General features: G+C 36.1%; 1 protein-coding gene across 1 annotated transcript in view; it reads right to left on the reverse strand.

Annotated features, from left to right (window-relative positions):
• LOC121295037 (SH3 and multiple ankyrin repeat domains protein 2-like) overlaps positions 1–20,191 on the reverse strand; it is a 116,482-nt gene that overhangs the window by 88,113 nt on the left and 8,178 nt on the right. The window contains exons 2-8 of the mRNA XM_041219324.1: positions 16,308–16,536; positions 12,892–13,095; positions 12,452–12,523; positions 10,853–10,961; positions 7,078–7,229; positions 5,437–5,604; positions 2,016–2,132 (exon numbers count right to left, since the gene is read on the reverse strand). Coding sequence (XP_041075258.1) covers positions 2,016–2,132; positions 5,437–5,604; positions 7,078–7,229; positions 10,853–10,961; positions 12,452–12,523; positions 12,892–13,095; positions 16,308–16,511 — 1,026 coding nt within the window. The 5' untranslated portion in view covers positions 16,512–16,536. The remainder of the gene's footprint in view (positions 1–2,015; positions 2,133–5,436; positions 5,605–7,077; positions 7,230–10,852; positions 10,962–12,451; positions 12,524–12,891; positions 13,096–16,307; positions 16,537–20,191) is intronic.

Below are 20,191 nucleotides of genomic sequence, written 5' to 3' on the forward strand. Positions count from 1 at the left end.
ATCAGCTCTTCTGCAAAAAAGAACTCAGGTAATATACGTTAATTCTCATCTGAAAAGCTGGGGTGCAATACATGTCATAAAGCATGGGAGGGTAAGCAAGAATGAGCCCAGGACAATTTTCCTGTAGCCAGACGTGCTGAATACAGAGAATCTGATCAACAAACTACAAGACACTGCCCTAATGATTGTAACAAATGTGCGAAGCCAAAATTGCTTCAAACAATACTAGCAACCTCCCACCCCTACTGAACATGCTTTAAGAAGCAGCTATCAGTGGAAAGCTGAGTGGAAAACTTTTCACTCTTGTACAAGTGTCATCACTACATTACATAAACAAAGGCCTAAAAGCACATTTCTGAACAGCATTAATATTGTTTTACACAGCACACTCAAACAAAATGTTTCACACTACCTTTCTTCTATAAGTACAGCTGTACACATACCAGCAGCCCAGTTCTCTTTAAATACCCTGCACCTGGCTTTAATTTAGCAGGGGATAATTACAAAAAAAAAAAAAATTAACAATTGTCATTAAACAGTAATCGACTTAGCGTTTTTCAGCCTGTGTCGTTCTGGGAGGTGTAGTCCTGTGTTCCACAGAACTACCCTTTCTTTGCTCCTTGTCTCACTATACATATATATATGCAAATGTAATTTGAAGCTAATAATGTTTCATTAAAGAAAAAAAGTCACAATTGGTGTTATTGTGCATTGCCAGACTGAATCACACTGAACAACATTTTAGTTTTTTCCACTGGAACACACGTTACTTAGCAACCATAAATCCAATAGATAACTGAAATCAATCTGCAGTATCACTTAACATCTCTGTCTGAAGCCTTTAAGGTGGATTTTTTTTTTTTTTTTTTTTTTTTTTACAGATGCGTAACACAATGATATTCTAATCAAAAGGCTAACCTTTGATTTTCTTGATTTCCTTTAAAATTAGTTTGAATTTAAAACTCAAATTCAGACAAGGGTGGCACAGTCAGTCCGACATGTGGCTGAACACCCTTTTCTTACAGCCCTGAACATTCACAAGCAGAGACTGATAATTTGTGTTTTGGTTTTGTGACCAAGGGAGGATGGTAGGTCTAGACAATCAACCATTACATTACTAACTTTGGGTTAGTACTTGCTTCAATGGGTTTTGAGCCAGAACATAAACATTTAATATGTAAAGCCCATTGTCGTTTGACATGTTCATGTCTTTTTTCCTGACATATGTTCTGGAGCACTTTAACCCCTGGGTTAGCAGCATTACCAGTGGAGTGAGTAATTAGATTCTTCAGCCATCACTCCACAGATAAGCTTTAGTTCAGAGCAGTCAGTATAGAGGAGTAATTCAAATAACACAGCTGCTTCTGAAACATTTACTGCTAAATTTAATGATAATTTTAACAGCAAGACTTACAGGGTTCCAGTAAACACCCATTACTGATAAATGTAATGTTCCCTATTACATAAAACAAAACAGTTATTGATGGTCGTTTTAGCATTTAAATAGATTTTAACCTACGTTTTCAAACCATTTTGCCTTACATTTTAGTAGGAAATCATAATGCTCATGGTTGAAAGCTTACAGTGTGTGATCGTCTACAGTATAAGCTGACACCATCTAATTAAATGCATCCACCCACACTTACAGTGGAATGTACTGCCCACACATGAACATAAGAACATGCAAGGGAAAAGCAAAAAGAATTGGAAAGTCCACACAATACATTGGAAATCTCAGATATACTTCAAAACACAGGTACAGTAAATACACTGCAACTACACTGTGCATTATTTAACTGTTACATTGTGAGCAAAGGGTCAAATGCATTTCAGTTAATCATCACACTGTAACTATTGCTCCAATTAACATCTCCATCAGGTAGTACTGATCAACCAGGCAAATGATTCAAAAATACATTTCATAATTACTATCGGGAAAAGAAGAGTCTCGGGTTTCATCTGTTTTATTCACTGGTCGCTGCATATTTATTTCGATTTGGGGGCTCGCCTCTCACCTGATTGTAAAGTGCACAGACGTGCAGAGCGGTGTTTCCAGATGCGTTCTGAACACTCATATCAGCCCCGTAAAACAGCAGATGCTCCAGGTGTTGATCGTGCCCATAACGACATGCCTGTGAGAAAGAGATTCATATTAGATGCCACTCACATTGTTCAAGCATGCTGACATCCATTACCATCATTAATGCTTTCAGTTACACACCAAAACGACCTGATTAGCAATTCTACCGGATTAAAAAACAAAAGAAAATAACTTAATTGCGGAGCGCTCTTCCACAAGTTTCTGAACTAATTTAGGCCAACTGTAACTTGACTGAATTTGAAAATCTGCACTTTCAGAATTTCAACAGTAGAGGGACGGGCCTCCCCCATGCCACAGAAACATGCAAGGATTGTGCTTTAGGTTGCTAGGCAACTGCAGTCGCTTGTCCCCAGAGGGATGCTCATTAAATTATGAAAATATTCTATGATTATTAAGAGAGGAGTTTTTGTGGTAACTAACAATAAAAAAAAAAAAAACCTTCTAGAACAAGGGCAATTTGGCAATTATTTTACATGCACAGAACAGAATACTACAGGGATGACTATGTAAATACAACAGGCTATTTTGTGTGATGAAAGTGTGATTAGGGTTAACTTCTATAGAATCAATCTGGATTTAGTAGTTGCCTATGAGTGCTTTGTGAAACAGGCACTTGATGTTTTATTTCAGCTGCGGGTGTATTTAGCTTTATTAGGTTTCCTGCTGTTGAAATATTACAGATGTCCACTAGATGGCAGATATCTTACACAACAGGCAGTCAAAGGTGAACTGGTGAACTGGCTAACTGGCTTTGGAGTACTGTGTAAAGATAAATATATGTATGTTGCAATTGACTTTTACTTAAAGACAGTAAAACAGTAGCAGTTTGCAATTATGTTGTGTGAGGAAGAGGAAAAAAATAACAGAACAGAGACATGTGTGTTGCAACACAGTACGTTACCTTTATTCGATGGAATTAACACTTAAAGATAAACTCTACCGATTGTAAAACAATTGCAGTTGCTGCGCCATAGGATTTATCCAACCAGATACTAATACTCTCCTTTAATTGGTTTTTGAATACTGTACAATATCACCTTCTACTGAGTCTGAAACAAAATAGGTAGCATTTCTTTTGTAGACGAGTTTCTCTTTCCAGTAACACTCATACAATATGAACATTCCTCAGCACTTTACAACAGCATGATACATACAGACAACTCTTTGCAAAACACATGGCTGTCTGTCATTTCAGACGCTTTTTTGCCACAGCTTGACTTGTAAAAAGCGCTACTTCAATTAACAATGGCGATGTTAAATAGTCCATTACAGACTCAATACTCCATTATTATAAGTCCTTGCAATGCTTGAGATACCATTCAGCACAGAGCGTAAACTTTTCTGTCACCAGAACACACTTCAGACTGTCTTTCTAATTGCTATTATATTACACAGCTCCAGTATCTCCCTGCTTCCTCACACAGCATTTACAGCATTCAATTAGTTACCGACTGACTGGCATTTACAAGTTCAAGGACTGCCAAAAGGGCAACTAGTAATGACAATTCATATTATATAAACTGTAGCTCTATTACAGCATTTAAAAAGTCATTCTTAATGGGAAGACTAATACTACAATAGTTAACCCATACTTTAGTTTCTGACCATTCATTTGAAACTGGTAAAAGGACTGATATCAGTTGGGCATGCATACTGTAATACATACATTCATGCATCCACACTACACACATACACACAGTGCACGCTCCTCCACTTTGCACTTGAAGTTAGGGCTTTTTCGTGCTCTGTGTGTTATAACAAGTTACTGTATTTCAATGGCTATGTTTCTTTGTAATTGATTTTGCATGCGCTTTAAAACACATGGAGTGCAGTGAGATACTGTAAAGCTCTGGAGAGAAGAAGAACATTATGAGCCTCAATTGTGTCTGATGTGCCTTAGGCAACAATGAAGGATCTTTTCTTTTCATGCTGGTTACTATGGCATGATCTGTACTGTTATGCTTTGTTGCATGGTTAGAACTATAACTAGCTCTTTTTATTACTGTTCTAATCATAAATAAATGATCTTTCTGCAACAAGCAATAAATATCACCGGATGTAAAATAAACAAACACATCAATAAAGAAAGAATTACTCTGTACAGAATCCTACAGGGCTTGCTTTATTCCACTACAGTTGCAGTAACTTAATATGTTGTTGCTGTGCCATGAATTGTAGCAAAAGATAATTACCTACAAAAATTAAATAAAAATCATTATTAAAAGCTAAATAGCAAACTTGATTTCAAAATGTGCACCAATTTAGAGTATAATAATGCTAAACTTAAAAATACTATGCTTCAGCACTCTTCTTTAATAATGTAACTTTGCAGCTAAGATGAACAAGTTATGATATCACTGAGAGAATATAAAATTGACATTATTTTGTGGAACTCAATTTTGAAAGTAGGCTATCATTTAATAAGGCTGTTACTCCTGTGTACGGTACTATTTAAGTGACAGAACACCAACAAATAATGCATTATTTTCTCATTTAAAGTGGTATTATTACCACTGCTTCTTCACTGAAAGAGTGTCATGGTATTTCCAGTCCAGAGTTAACAAGACCTACATTTAACATCTAATAGGCCACCTAGATCCTACCCCCAGCACCATCGTGACCCCCTTTAGCTGTGGCTTAACTTCTGAGATCAGCTCAGACTCCAGAGTAGAATAGACACAGACATTGATTTAAAACCAAGGATTTGTTTCCTGTGAGAATGTGACAGAATGATGAAACATAAACCCTTTATCATTGCACTAATTACTACCAATAATGACTTCCTAGGACAGCCAAAGCAGTGGATGGAAGTAATCTCAAGCATGGTGTCAGCATTCCATTTTCACATGCAGAATTACATAATTTTTCATTTTATTCATCAATTTATCTTCTGCAGAAAAGATCATAATTCATCTTCCTTTGTACTCTGATACTGCTTTTATCCTTGTTTAGAAAGTTATAATTTTCTCCCTTAATGTATCCTACACATTTTCCCTACAAGTCCAAGATGTAATTGCCATAACATATTATTGACCACCTTTTTTATTTACTTTCAAACTTTTTTTTTTTTTCTGGAAACATCTTATTATCAATCTCCTACGGGGCCAATTATGGCATTCGTCAACAATATAATTTAGCTGCACCTCATTCTCTGAGTGCAGTATTGATTGGCCAGACAGCATAGTTTCACATACAATACAATCTTGCTTTTCTTAACAGTCAACTTGAAGATGCAAACAATACACAGTTTTCCAGTGCTTGTTACAGAACTTAATCTGATACATCCAGGCGAGGTTACATTCAAATTGTTATATGTTCATAGTTGTCTACTTTACCTGGTGGATTTCCTGCCATCCATTCTCATCCTTGCAGCTAATAGTGGTGTGTTCGTGCAGCAGTAACTCACAGCAATAAGGGTCCCCCCCTACCATGGCAGTGTGGTACAAAGCAGTAAGCCCACGGCTGTCTTTGTAGTCTGGGGAAGCTCCCAATTCTAAAAGTGTCTAAAACAAACAACAAAAAAGAAAGAAAGATGATTACCGGTCTTAAATTAACAGCATTTTATATCCTGAATATCACACCAGCATATTGAAAAGCAAGATACGAGTATGCAAGACCTATTCAACTAATCCCAGAAACAGAAACTAGCTGCACCTACCTTATCAATGAAAGATATATGATAGCTCTAAATGGGGAAGTGGGTAAAGCGAAATAGTCCCTAATTTTTTATTATGGATCTTTGGCATGCAGTACCATCTGCTAATCAGATTTGAAAATGAATACAGATTTTATTGTATTTTACGTACTTATTTTAAGCTTAAACTTGATGTGTGTCTCTGGAGACAGCCCAGACACGCTAATGTTCGGATTTAACTGCTCAAGAGGTCCAGGATATATACTGTAGCTTGCTACTTCCAGCTTCCCCAATCAATCCTTTGCATTTTTCAAATACCCAGTATTTCTGCACCATTTTCAAATCTTCCTAGTGCCATGAGTTGTCATGCCACAATACTTTTGAGCCCATTATCAAAGCTCTAGTCGCTTGGATTGCTTGCAAATGAGGCTAATTTGCAAATTGTTTTTTAATTGAGAGGGTATTTAGTTTCAAATCACTGCATTTAGAAAAGCTATAAGACAAGCAGTATGCAAGTTTGCAAATCACTGTAGCGTTTAAATGTTTAAAGCTTTGACACATAATTGGCTCATCTAGTTAATCTTCTATCTTATTGTAACTTGAAACTCGCTACACTGGTCCTATTTTTTATGCACTCCTATTTTAAGTCACTCAGATTATATATAAATGAAGGTCAAAGGCATATGTGATGACTCTTACAGGTTAATTTTCAAAAAGCATTTTACAACTTTTGATCCACTTTTGTCGCATGTTACATACACACACAGTATAATTAGGAAAGTTGTTTTTATCTTAGATCTCTAACATTAACCAATATTATTAGCCTGCAAGAAAGTGTACCCATTGGTTTTAAGATCAGCCTGTTAATGCAATTAGTGCATTTGCTGTGTTTTGGTTGTGCTCTGTCCATCGCAGAACCATGTTAAAAACACCAATTTGAGAAATTAAAACAGTTTAATTCATTATGGCTGGTATTGAGCAGACAGCATGTTTCAACATGCACAATGATCTCACTTAGAACACATTCACAGGACATCAGACACACTCGCAAGTACAGCATAATCAGCTAACTTACTGACTAACAACACAACAAAAAAACATATTCAACCCTGACGGGAACACGAATCCAGGTGTTTGTACGTGGAAATGATTGAATTGCTTTTGTTTGAGTTTTGAATAGTTTAATTAGAGGACTCAGTTTCAGAATTATTCCTTGCTCATGGCTTGGCATAAGGGTTTGTGCCGCTCTAACAGGATTTAAGGAGCAACTTGGTAGAGGCATTAAACAACAGAGTTAGCTAAACTTGCTGAAATCTAGTTTCCATAAAAATACTCAACTTACTGTAAGAGCCACTTGATTCTTTGACTTAGCAGCTTTATGCAGAGCTGTCATTCCATCTCTAGCTCTAAAGTCTAAATGAGCTCCTCCGTTTTTCAAAGCTTTTATGACTTCTACCGTGTTGTCAAGATGAGCTGCAAAGGTCAGTGGAGTTTCTACACAGAGAAAAAAAGATGACATGATTAGAATAATTTCTTTGTGTAATGTCTATAGAATAAAGAAATATCAATATTTTGAACCCTTCAGCTTGAGTTTTCGTGGATAGCATTTATTCTATGAAGGTAATACATATCTGAAGCCAGAAACCGATGTAAAACCAAAAGTTTAAATTCCAAAATTGCCCATTTAAAAAATAATTCCATTTAAAATCAATCCTTTACACAACATACGGTAACACTTTAAAATAATGGACACAAATTAATAGTGAATTCTGACTGAAATAACACATGAATATCTTTTACACTTCCTCTGAGTTCTGAAGTCATTAATTTTGAATTAAGTCCTGTTAATTCATGTGGATTTAGTTTCCCATATTCATTCCATGTTAAGTAGTCAAATCTATGGTCATAGTTTACTGTTTAGATTTACAGTACACATAATTAAAGATAGTCACTTCACTTATACAGTCTGCATACAAAAATTACATTCCAAAACAATAATGTTTCTGGAATAAACTAATAGAGGACATGCCAAAATACCACCATCTGCATTAACTGATGATAATGGTCTAAGCTTCAAAATTCACAACAAGCTTTCCAACTTCTTGTTTTATTGAGGAATTAGCACTGCTGAAAAGATGAAGCTCCCATCGGTACCCAACTAAATCATCTGGTTTGTCATAAATTTCCGCCCTGTCGATTTTGATTACTGCATTTATTACGTCCCTGATTTAACCAGATAGTCGAATATTTAATTTTCGACAGTCTTCCCTAAGGGTGTCACTGCAGAAGGGATCCCACAGTGAATTCAACTTGTAGTTGCAGTTGGAGAGGAACTTCATCATACCCAAACCTGACAACACCCAACAAAAGCCAATCGGTTCTAACTTGATTGATTTTGATATATATATATATATATATATATATATATATATATATATATATATATATATATATATATTTTTTTTTTTTAAAGCTCCGTAGGGTTTTATGTGACCACATTTTTTTTTTTTTTAAATACCACAGTTCACAAAATGGGAGAAAAACAGGTGCGAGTGATCACGACTGGAAATGAGAAGCAACGCATAACTGTAATGCTCTGTGTGACAGCAGACGGCTGCAAACTGACTCCATACGTCGTTTTCTTATATGCATAATTGAGGCTGTATCTTTGTCAATGCATCTTTATTTTATGTTTTATTTTTTCCTCAAATTGAAGGTAGGAAATTTGTGCTGCGTCTTAAATTCAAAGGAATGCGGTACTTAACGGATTGACAACACTAAAATAATGAAGCTCTCCAGTTTCATACAGATATGGCACAGTAAAGCCTAACTGGATGTAGTGGGGCCACAAAAAAGTCAAAGTCCTACCCTCAGTTCTTTTTTAAATAAAAGCTATCGAAAACATTGATAAGGAAACCAACTGAAGATGAAGAAACAGTGTGCTCCGACAAGCAGCCATTGTCATTTGAAATTCATACCTTCTGGTTGAATTATGATACTGTGTTTCTTTTCTAACAACTTATCTGGCATTTAATTACTGTTCAAATACAAGTCTGTTCTTGACCCAAAAAAACATACAGATTTAACTGGCATATGAATCAGTTGTACTTGTTACTTTTCCAAACATCTGTTCCATTCCTCCCAGCAGTTAACTGCGCATTCAGCTGTTCAGGTGCATTAGAATTTCAGTGCATGAGTACAGGAGCCTGGAGTTTTCTATTTGTGTTGCCTGTATTTGTTTTGAAGTGTACCAGCTGCCTTCCCCCTTTCTCCCTCTGCTGTCTCTCATGCTTAACACAGCCTGACTGCATGCAACAATACATTACGGTATATTAATGGACTGAACTTCAGAATTTCAGGACGGACACAAAGGGAGGCTTTTTCTGTGGACACCCACTCAGAGCATCCCATTTACATCAACAAATAAGCAAAGTTCAGTTGATCTCCCTGTTAATTTAATAATCCATACTGTGTCAAAGCTGTGTTCATTAGGCAGCAGAACCTTTTGTAAAATTTGGAAAAAAGCTAATAAGTGTATGAATGCCAGCAAATTCAAATTTTCTGGACCATTAACTTGTTATACCCCTCCAGTGAATGTGGGCTAGATCACTTGGAACGCGTATTGTTTCCCTAACTATATATGTAGACTAGCCATAAAATAACTTTTTTATTTTGTGCTTGTATAATTTTTTAATTTGCAATGAAATACAGCAAAGAAATTTATAGGATTGAAGAGCACCTTATGTGCATGTGTACAAATTATCTGGATAATTGGATAATCTTAAATAAATGCATTATTTTTCTGGTTTGCTTTTAATTATTTCACCACATCCTGGGGACCTAGAAGTTTAACGTACCTCTGTGGCCTCAATGCAGCTCTCAGAATCATGTATAACCTCCAAGTACAACTGGTACACTAGAGTTTAACCATTAACCTGTCCCCCTGCAACACACTGACCTTAGAGGATATTAGAAATGCCACATTTATTCTGAGGTATTTCTTACTGATGTATTTCTTACAGTACATACATTAGGATAGTTTTCTTTATTCTGTAGTTTAATTCAGAAAAATCAATGTAGTAGTAGTAGTAGTAGTCCTATTTAATTACCCTTTAGAGGACTACTCCAGCTGTCGAGTGACAGTTGGAGAAAAAAGAAATTCTCAAAAGGAGGGTGCTAACAAAGGCAGGCAATTACCAAATTTAACAAAAATAACCAGTAAAGGACTGTAAATTAAATGTTCAGTTGTAAAATAGATCCAAAATCGATGGTACAGAGCCTGCCATTTAGAGCCCACTGGTCAACAAAGGTCATCATGTGACCAGCAGACTCTGCATGGGCATGCTCAAAATTAACCAGGGATCAGGTCCCCGAACACCCCCGATGATCTTGCGCTTCCTGGTTTTGTAAATTGCAAGTTTACCAAGAGCAAAGGAGCAGATTCACCAGGAGTCATGAACAGGATGCCCGGAAATAAAAAAGAGTGGGTGAAAAATGCAGTCAGAACTGCAGCAGGAGGTTCTTCTGGAGGAGGCTCACAGAAAATAAATGTGATCCACCGACCCGGACTGTCCGCAGAAAGGGCGTGCGGCGTCCGAGTCGGAAAAGTGATGCAGGATCGCTACTGACGCGAATGCTCTGTGCAGCACCCTCCGTCACAGGTTCCCAGCTCCTCTAGGGACTCTAGGGAGTACAGGGCCTCCCACTGGGGACTCTGTAGTAGTAGTAGTAGTAATTTTATAGTGGCTCATCCAGTTAAAGCGATGGCGCTGACAGATTGCTTCTCCTCATCACGCACGAACCCTACTAGCCAGACACAGCATATTCAGAATGGGTAAGAAGCAGGGCTGATCTCTGTCTTCTGGGATCGGTAGCCCATCCACTTCTGCTCTGGATTACTCGGTGTAAAAGCGATTCTGGGTTTAGGCTTGTGAGATCGGAGGATGCTCATGTGCACTCAGAACGTCTGTGCTGTGTGGGGACTCACTGTGGTGAGGAAAAAACATAACTGAACATTTCAAATTGGAGGACAAATAAATAACAAATAATAATAATAATAATAATAATAATAATAATAATAATAATAATAATAATAATAATAACTAATCTTTTTGTACCACCAGTTTCTGGGTCATGGTAGTTAGGGTCCAGTCCTCTTTCAAGCATCTTGATAATTTTATCTATCTGGCAATGATGTATGTGGTCCATAAATTTTCTTAAGTTGGCCTACAAAAGATAAAGATAAAAAGAAAAATGGGTAAGTGCGCTGTGCCTGAAGGTTTTCAGCAGCTTCTCCACAACAACATGCAGAGTTGATTACAAATATTCCAGGAACAAATTCTCCTTTTGAATCTCAGGCCATTTTAAAACAGATTAGAGGCTGGATCCCAGGATGATACAAGTGGAAGTGCCTCAATGCTGCTTTAGGCCACGTTTTCACCTTGGTAAGGTGGTGTCATGATGGGCTAGAAACTCTTGAAATTTCCATTCATTGCAAAATTATTATTGTTTTGCATATTTAAATCACATTTCCTAAACAAGCATGGCAATGTGGTTTTAAAGACATCAGGTTGCAGTTTAATGCAGCTTTATGAAATATTTCAAGCACTAACAGAAACACAGGGCCATACAACTTCACCGTTATTTTACTGTATATGTCAAGTTTGTCATGTTGTCTGATGACACCCACAGGAACCCAAGGTGTTTTGGCTGTGAGTCAGACCGTGAAAGCTATTTCAGAGTATTGGAAAGTTTGAGCTTCAATCATTTATACTGTAATGTGAAACAACCACCACACTGGGCCAGCTTGAGCCAAGTACCTTCAAATTTGTGTGTTAAATCCACTCTTGCCACAGTACCTTTAATTGGGCCCTGTAACATATAACCCGGTAATGTCAACTGCACTCATGTGACATGACCTTGGTGTAACGCATCCCTGACCATCAGACGCTAGTACGAGACGTTCACCTAATACTGTAGGTTTAAAAAATATATATAATCCCCAGATGCAATGATATTGAGATCACACACACACACACACACACACAAATCCTGTTCATTAGATAGAAACTTCAACTTAAACTTGCAGTTATTGTGAGAGGTTGATAACATTGTTTAAATAATTAATTAATAGCAAGCTCAGAGATTGTTTACTATATTTGCATGGCGTTTTTGCAAACAAATTATTGAATTTAATTGGAACAAACTAATCTCGTTCTGTATACACACTGAGATAATAATTTCAATTAATATGTTAATTTTGCTCCTTGTGTCCAGGAATGAATTGGTTAAGGCAAGTTAAGAGTGTGTTCCTGTATCTAACACCGATTTAGCACGTCCTCCTTCTCTACCTATTTCTGCTCTATGATTACAACTCAGCGCTGTTGGCAGTATCTTCCTTCACAATTTTCTAAATTAAAAGATGATTTGTATTTATCAGCTGGTGAAAGGGTCTTGATGAAAGACTGCATGATGCATCCCATTCTGTAAGCTTTGCCAAAACAATTTTGGAGAACGTGATGCGTGTTGGGGCTTAATTACAAAGCCTTAGCACATTAGTTTTGATGCTAATGTACCTGATATTGAATTAAGCTCCTGCTTGCTGTCCTGAATGCAATAGCTCTGTTCTTGTCTCTCTTTTGAATCAGTGGATTGCTACCAGCATTCTAACGCATGATAAAAAATAAAACAGAATGAACTTTGAAAAGTTTAGCAACCTTTGTGTGCAGTTTGGCAAATTGTTTCTCGTCAATATTTGCTTGCTTGTAGACTCTCGTCTTGTAACGGAACTAAATCAGAAAAAATAAAGGTGATTAGCATATTTTCAAAAGGAACAGAACGATGCCATAAAAAAGGCCATGGCTATACCAGGATGTACAGTATATCATAATGAAGAAAAAATACTAACATATTAGTGTAATGGACAGTTTTCACTGCCATTATAGATTATGTCTGCTGTCTGTGAAATTAGGTTGAAAGCTCTAAAACCAAGACACCCAGCCTTCACCCTGTAACATTAGTACTATAATTCTGACAAAGGGTCCATTTAAAATAACTAACAGAATAATTGTTTTCATTCAATTCCATCAACACCTCAACATTTTACAAATAACAATATTTAACTTTTAAAGAGAGCAGAATTACCACGAACCCTTACCTCTAAAGATGGGACTCCTTTGCTGATTGGTTGTGGGTATTCTCTAAGGAGACGTTCCTCATCCAAGAACTTCCCATCTCGTCCGTTGCTGGCAGGTTGAAACAGACCGTAGTTCAGGACATCCTTTAAACTCTGGTTCAGCGTGCAGAGGATCCGTTGCTTAGCAACCCACACTGTAGCATCAGGGTTAAACCTCATACATTTCTGTTCAACACAGAGCAAATGTTAACAGACAGTGACTTTTGCAAAGTCTATATATATATATATATATATATATATATATATATATATATATATATATATATATATATATATATATATATATATATATATAAATAGCTGTTGCTGCATGGATATGTCTTTACAAAGCCCATTGCAATACATCTGATTGGGTTCCTGAATAACAACTGATAAAACTAATTTTCAGTATTTGTAAAGAAGTTTAGTGTGGGTAAGTATAATTGTGTGGACCTTAAAAAAAACTAACTGCAGCTCATTAGCCCTGCTATTTGAAATATAACTTTTTTTTTTTCTCACATTTCTATTCACTATTTTTACAGACTAGATGCATTGTTTTTTCAGGCTTGATAAAGGCTATATACCCAAAAGGTTTATTCTTTTACACTTGTTCAGCGTGTTTTAAACCTACCATTGTATCTACTGCTGCTTGTGCAGAAATAACGCACCCACATTGTCCCTAATGACCTAACCCAAAAACTCACCAGACCTGTGTTGATTAGAGTTAGAAAGTAAAGCACAATCATGATAAAATGAATCTTGAAACGTATTCTGAAAAATGTGTGCCATTAACAGATCATGACATGAAATCACATTATAGCTAGCTCAACGTGGAAGTGTTAACAAGAAAACAGTTCACAATGAATACATTTTGTAAATCGCTAGCCCACGATAGATATGATAACATTTTAAAAAGTACCACCATAGACTTAGTTTGACTACCATTTACCATTCTGAAAAATGTATTATGAAAACTGAACACTTCCTAAGACGTTGTTCATTCTTGCACAAAACAAAGTGATGCAGCACTGCATCTACATTAGAAAGCTTTTTTGTACAAATGATGGCCTCAAATGCATTAAGTTTTCTATTCATAACTATTGTTGTCTATTCATATTGCAAGAATTACTTGCATCTTGACATAAATGAATTACAAGCAAAATTAAAGGTCAATATTTTACCTGAACAAAAAATATTTAAAAGGGGGAGCCTCGGGTGGGCTATTTGCGCACTCAATATCCAGATGCATTCGTAAATAACCCACTGCATGTCTGTACTTGCATGTATTTGCATGTTCTACAACTCCTGTACTGCAGGTACTTATCTGTCAGCACTGATCTTATGTTGCTCCCACAATTATGAGGTGCACTTAAAACCTGGAAGACTGCATAGGAAAGCCAGTGCATAGATTTGATTTTTCTATTGCTAAAACCTGTTTGAACACTGTTGTGGCTAATACACCGGTTTTTCCGGGATAGTTTGATTGGAACAGGTGGTAATGTGTTTGCCAGATTTCTGTTCAGTCTATTTTTCACCTGAAAAACTGCCTATTAAACAGTATTTTCACTTGAATAAGCAGAAACTCTGTCATGAAATGATGCATTAACCATATGATTTAATTACATAATTAAACAATTAGTGTTCCCTAACACATACGTAAAAATGTAGAACATTTTACTTGCAACCGATGTACTGTGAAACCCATTTAGCTGCAGTGTTGCACGGTTAATTGAAATGATGTACAGTATGGTGAAGGAGCACACAAAAGTACAGCTTTAAGGTTCTTTGTATTTTAGTTTTACAGTTGGCAAACACTGTAATGTTTTAACATTATACTGTAATATTTCATAGAAGACAAGTGGTGTATTTAATCCATATCATTTACTGCATCTCTGTGTTAAGAACAGTTAAGCACTGAAACTTGAAGTGTTGTTTATTGTTCAGTAATACATTAGTTGCTATTCAAAAACTCTCCTGTGTCTTACACTTTGTTGAAAATGTAAGCTGTCATATGAATGCAATGTGAATCGTGCTGTTGTCAATCTTGGCCAGGACCCACAGGGAGAACTACATTAGCCTTGGCAGTCCAGTTAAGGCACACAACAAAGGCCACGCAGACACTTACAGACTGGGTATGAGGTCTATCCTTTGCTTAGGTTACAGAAATGTTTACACGTCGATGTCACTGTATAACTTTGAATTAGAAACCCCATTGTCATCTGCTGATTCACTGATGTTTCAGTGTAACCAACCCAATCACAATCCTTTTACACAATGTCGAGTTGTGTGAGATACGGTTTTAGGTTGGAAAGTTGAAAAAATATGGACTGGCACAATGTTTCTGTGTCTGTGGGAACTTATTTACTCTCAATATATCAGTTTACATTTCTCTCTCATTTCCCTGCTAACTGCTACTGACAGATTACACACAATATTAAGTTGCAAACATAATCTAGGCAGCTGTGAGTGACAACACTATACATAAACCACTGAAAAACCACTTAGTTTTGAATAATTATAAATGTGAGAATGCATGGCTGTGTGAGTGTTTAAAAACAATTTGAAAATAATCAGATGCTAATCTTTTCAAACATTCATCATCCGGTTCCATAATGTTCAGCTGTGCAGCTGGCCTTTCTACACCAATATATCAAGTAACGCTGTTTATTTGTCAATGCCAGATGCATTAGTTGGCAATCAGCATGTGTAATAAATAAATTGAATACGGTTCAAGATGTAACCCTTTTTGAAATTAGCTAATCGTGATGGGCATGCTCAAATATCCTGGGGACTATTCCATTTAACTAAACAGAGATAGATCTACATAAAGTTAAGGACACAGTTTACAATGTATGCAGATGCACCTGCATGTGACAGGAACACCAATCTTGAGCTACTCTATGAGGCAAACCTCTCCTTCACCAACACTTTCTAGATGTGACCTTGGAGAAAAATTATTCACTGCAGATGTTAGGATACTTTAGTTACAATTACAGCATCTGTGTAAATGTGTTACACAATAAAACACAAGTAAAAAAATTAAAATAAATGATTTATTTATAGTTTTGTGACATTATTTTAAAATGTAATTAACACATTTAAACTTAAAAATGCCCACAGTAATACTTATTAACTTATTATGAACCCTCTTTTTGACTAAAATGATTTTAGAAACAGGTTTTAGAATGATATTAAAATATTATTGTGGCAAATATGGGTACTCAAAAACCTCCCTCAACCTTACTCTCCTATAAAATGTGAAGGTATTTTAAAAAGCTAGCCTCTGACCTGCTTCTTTTCTAACCATGCGCATACAGTAGACACCGGTTTATTTGCCCTATCAGTACAAAGCTTGCTTTTGGACCTGCTAACTGTTCCTTTAAATATCACACTCTTACCGTCTGCTGTAGATCAGGCATGATAATGCGGATGACCAGAGTGTTGTTCTGTATGTCTTCCATTCTGTTAACTGGCTTCTCAGTGGTGGCTTTTATAGTCTCATAGATGGTTTCTTCTTTGGCGCTGTCAGATTCTGATTCCATTGAAGAGTCGGAAAAGCTCTGTGCCATCTCATCTTCACTTGACGTTGGACTTCGGGGCATATTCAGATTTTCTGGCTGAATCAAGCTGTTAGAGAATGAGCGCAAAGAAAAAACGATACAGATAGTATCACTTTGCAGGGGGAAAAAAAGGGTTTTGGAAAAAAGAAGAAAGAAAAACTATTTTAACTAATTTTTTGCACTACCTCCATTTGAAAATTATTTTAGGTTTTATATCACCGAAGTATCATTTGTGTTATTAAGTGGCGACTATCAGGAACATTCAATGTGATTAGAACTTTACTGTTGACAGCATATGTACATTCTCGATTGATTGTCAGTTTTTATTCTGGGAGTTAATATTGGACTGGATTTGTAATTTAGCATACGTATGTAAGTAATTCAGAAGAGCTCACAAAATCACTTGAACAATAAAAACTGACAGAGGCAAATAAAAAGATGCTGCAGAGGGCATTTGATCCTCCACCTCTTGATCCTAATTTGATTACCCACATCACAAAAAACAAGCCCTGAAATAAAATTTACCAAGAAAAAAATCATAGCTTTACTTTAGACTACTGCTGAGTGGAAATTGGTTCCCTTGTTTAATTACATTTGGTTTGACGACAGTCATGCTGCAAAAATGTGACATCATTCCCAATGTATTTCACTTCTTCATGAAACACCTCACCAAAAAAAAGATTGTTCCTATGACAATGGGCTATTGAAAGCCTTGCCATGTATTCTGACAGGTAACAGCCTCAACACGCTTGAACGTGAAATGAAATATGTGTCAGTGGGTGACTTGACAGCACGTGCAGGATTGTTTGAGAATGCCACTATAATTTTTTTTTTTTTTTTTTTTTTTTTTTTAATGACACAGAATACAGAATAAACGCATAAACACTGTAATCTTAAGAATGATACAACTACTCAATTTTACTGTAATTTTCTGGCAGAAATGTGTGAACATGACTGGGGTCATAATGCAGAACAGTTAGATCATATAAATGGGGTATCCAGTCTATTTCAGGCAGAACATACTAAACTGTACAAAAACAGAAACAAACAGATAAAAAAGCCATTATATATTCTCCCAAAAAAGGCAGAATCAGTGTTTGAAACACATTTTCTCTTGCACTCACACCTATTAATTTCCTTTCTTTTTTTTGATAAGAAGAAAATAAGCAAACATACAGTGTGCTTGAAACCTTTGTGTAACAGAGTCAGATGCAACTAAGTGGCTAGATGTTTATTTAGCTGTCAACAAGTGTACCAAAAGTAAGGAGCTCTCAAAGGTAAAGAGGGGCTCAGATTTCAGCTACATTATGATTCAAATTACTGTATCCAAAGGCTTACCCAAGTGAGTGCTCCTCAGGCTTCAAGTATCATATATTTGGGGTTAGCCACACGGTGGCAACCTTCCATCTCAGTTCTCAGCCATTACAGGTCTATCCTTAAGAATGTTTACTGAAATAGATGATTAGCTTCTTTTAATAGAGAGAGTGCATTGTGAACATGTGAATTGGCAGCCACTGTTTGGAAGTATTACCGTTCATTGGTTTTCTTTCATTCTGCCAGTTGAGGGGGAAAAAATGACATTCTTTACTGGTGAAGGAGGCTTAGGAGGATGCTGCCAGAATATCATACCGAGAACCAAATATTTAATATAAATATCCCTGTTTCTCCCAGAAAATGCTGAGCTAATGCAGCAACCTTGACAGTAAAGATGTTGATCTCCACAACAAACAGAAAATGAAGGTAATTGAATAAATAGCTCTGCTATAAAACTAATACATTCTTCCCTACTACAGAAACTGATACACTTAAAGTACGTGAAGGACAAGACCCTTTTAATCCTCAGAAACACATGCAAACGGTCAAATATAATTCCTCAGGTTCAGATGGCAGGAGATGCAACCAGCTTCAACTGGACTTTTCATATTATCCTATCATAAGAATTTAAGATCTCATCCTTTACAGCAATACATGTCCAAGTGAAAGATTGAAATAATTTTAATGAAAGAGAATTATCACCGCCTCATTTCCAGAGCTTAATCCCAGCTTCTGAATAATACATTATAGCTCTGACTTGAAGAGCCAAGAATGCTGATGTTATCTGACACATTTTCAATTGGCATATGTTCTGTTGGGTAACTAATAGAGTCAGAAAGCTGATTAGATATTCCATTCATTCTTAAATATTTAAGTTTTTGTGTTTTCAGAATTTTTTATTTTTCTATTTTTATTTTTTTAACAAAATTAATTAGCCCATACATTAAACCATCACTTCTTTTTGGACATTTTTTTTTTTTTTTTGGAAAACATATTTCTTAAGTATTAAACTGTTCTTGGTCTGATTCAGCTAATGCATGTGTTCAGATAGCTGTACCAGCAGTCACCACTACCCAAACCACTCACCTTTAAAGGCATGTCTGTGTGGTCTGTGTGGTGTGCTGGGGAATTCATCTGAGCTCATTGTACAGTGAAGACTCAAGTTAAGGTGGGATTCCAGGTGTAACAATTGTTCCCAATTATCAAATTGTAAAAACTATAGTCAGTTGTTGAGTTTCTGGAACTCAAAAGGTTTTTATTATATCTATGTCATGGCAGGCAAGAAAAGTAGGTCATGCTCAACGCTGCATAACAATGGGGAGAATAATAGACAGCAGTTACACAGTACCAGTATATAGAAATACTAAAATAAATGAGTGCATTTTTTTGAGAAAAATTTAAACTATGTCTTAATCTGAATTGATTGTTTAAATGTGTTATTTGTGGCAACACAGTAAGTCTATAACTACACCATGTAAAAGAAAAGGATGGGTTCATTTTGTTTTTATTATCCTGATTGTATGTATACATGTATGAATGTACAGTATGTATGTATGTACACTGCCTTGCAAAAGTCTTAAGACATGTTGCATTTTTCCCGAAAGTCTGATGCACACATAAGAGGTGCAGTTCCAATTATATTATACGAATATATCTATATATAATACGATATAATCATATATATATATATATAGGATATTATATATATATATATATATATATATATATATATATATATATATATATATATATATATATACCTTTCCTTATCTTATTCTTTCTTCTGTTCAGCAACTTACCCTGTTGTCTTGACCGTCTTCCGTGTCCACAGCACAGGTACAAGAACACCATTAAAATCAGACAATGAAGGGGAAGAATTGTCCCTTTCTTAACAGAGGTATTCTTACTGCAACACATCCTTTAAGTACTGATTTCATGAGTGACCTTTGCACTGTTGACTTGATGGACGATGACACCTGTGCCTTTTGCCATTTCTGTTGTCAATTCAATGCTTGCCTTCCTTCTGTTTCTTAAGGATATTATCTCATCCTTGTTAGACATCTTTTGGGTCTTCCAGTCCTGGGTATGTCAATTACAGACAATGTTTCTCTGTACTTGTTGATTATGCTTCGGATACCACACCTTGAAAATCGAGTGATGCAAGCTATTTCACTGAATGTTTTTCCTTCTTTATGCAAGTCAAGGTTGTTATAATAGTATAAAACACTAGTGGATACTTTGAGTAATGCTTATAATGCATCAGAGTAGAAAAATACAACATGTCTAAGACTTTTGCACAGCAGTGTAGAAATTTATGTATGCATGTATTTGTTTTTTTCTTTTGGTAATACCAGTATGTCACAGGAATCACAAGGCTCCGATATGGCCAAATGAAACAGCTACGATGC

The sequence above is a fragment of the Polyodon spathula genome, chromosome 19 (genome assembly GCF_017654505.1).
Source record: "Polyodon spathula isolate WHYD16114869_AA chromosome 19, ASM1765450v1, whole genome shotgun sequence".
NCBI lineage: Eukaryota > Metazoa > Chordata > Actinopteri > Acipenseriformes > Polyodontidae > Polyodon > Polyodon spathula.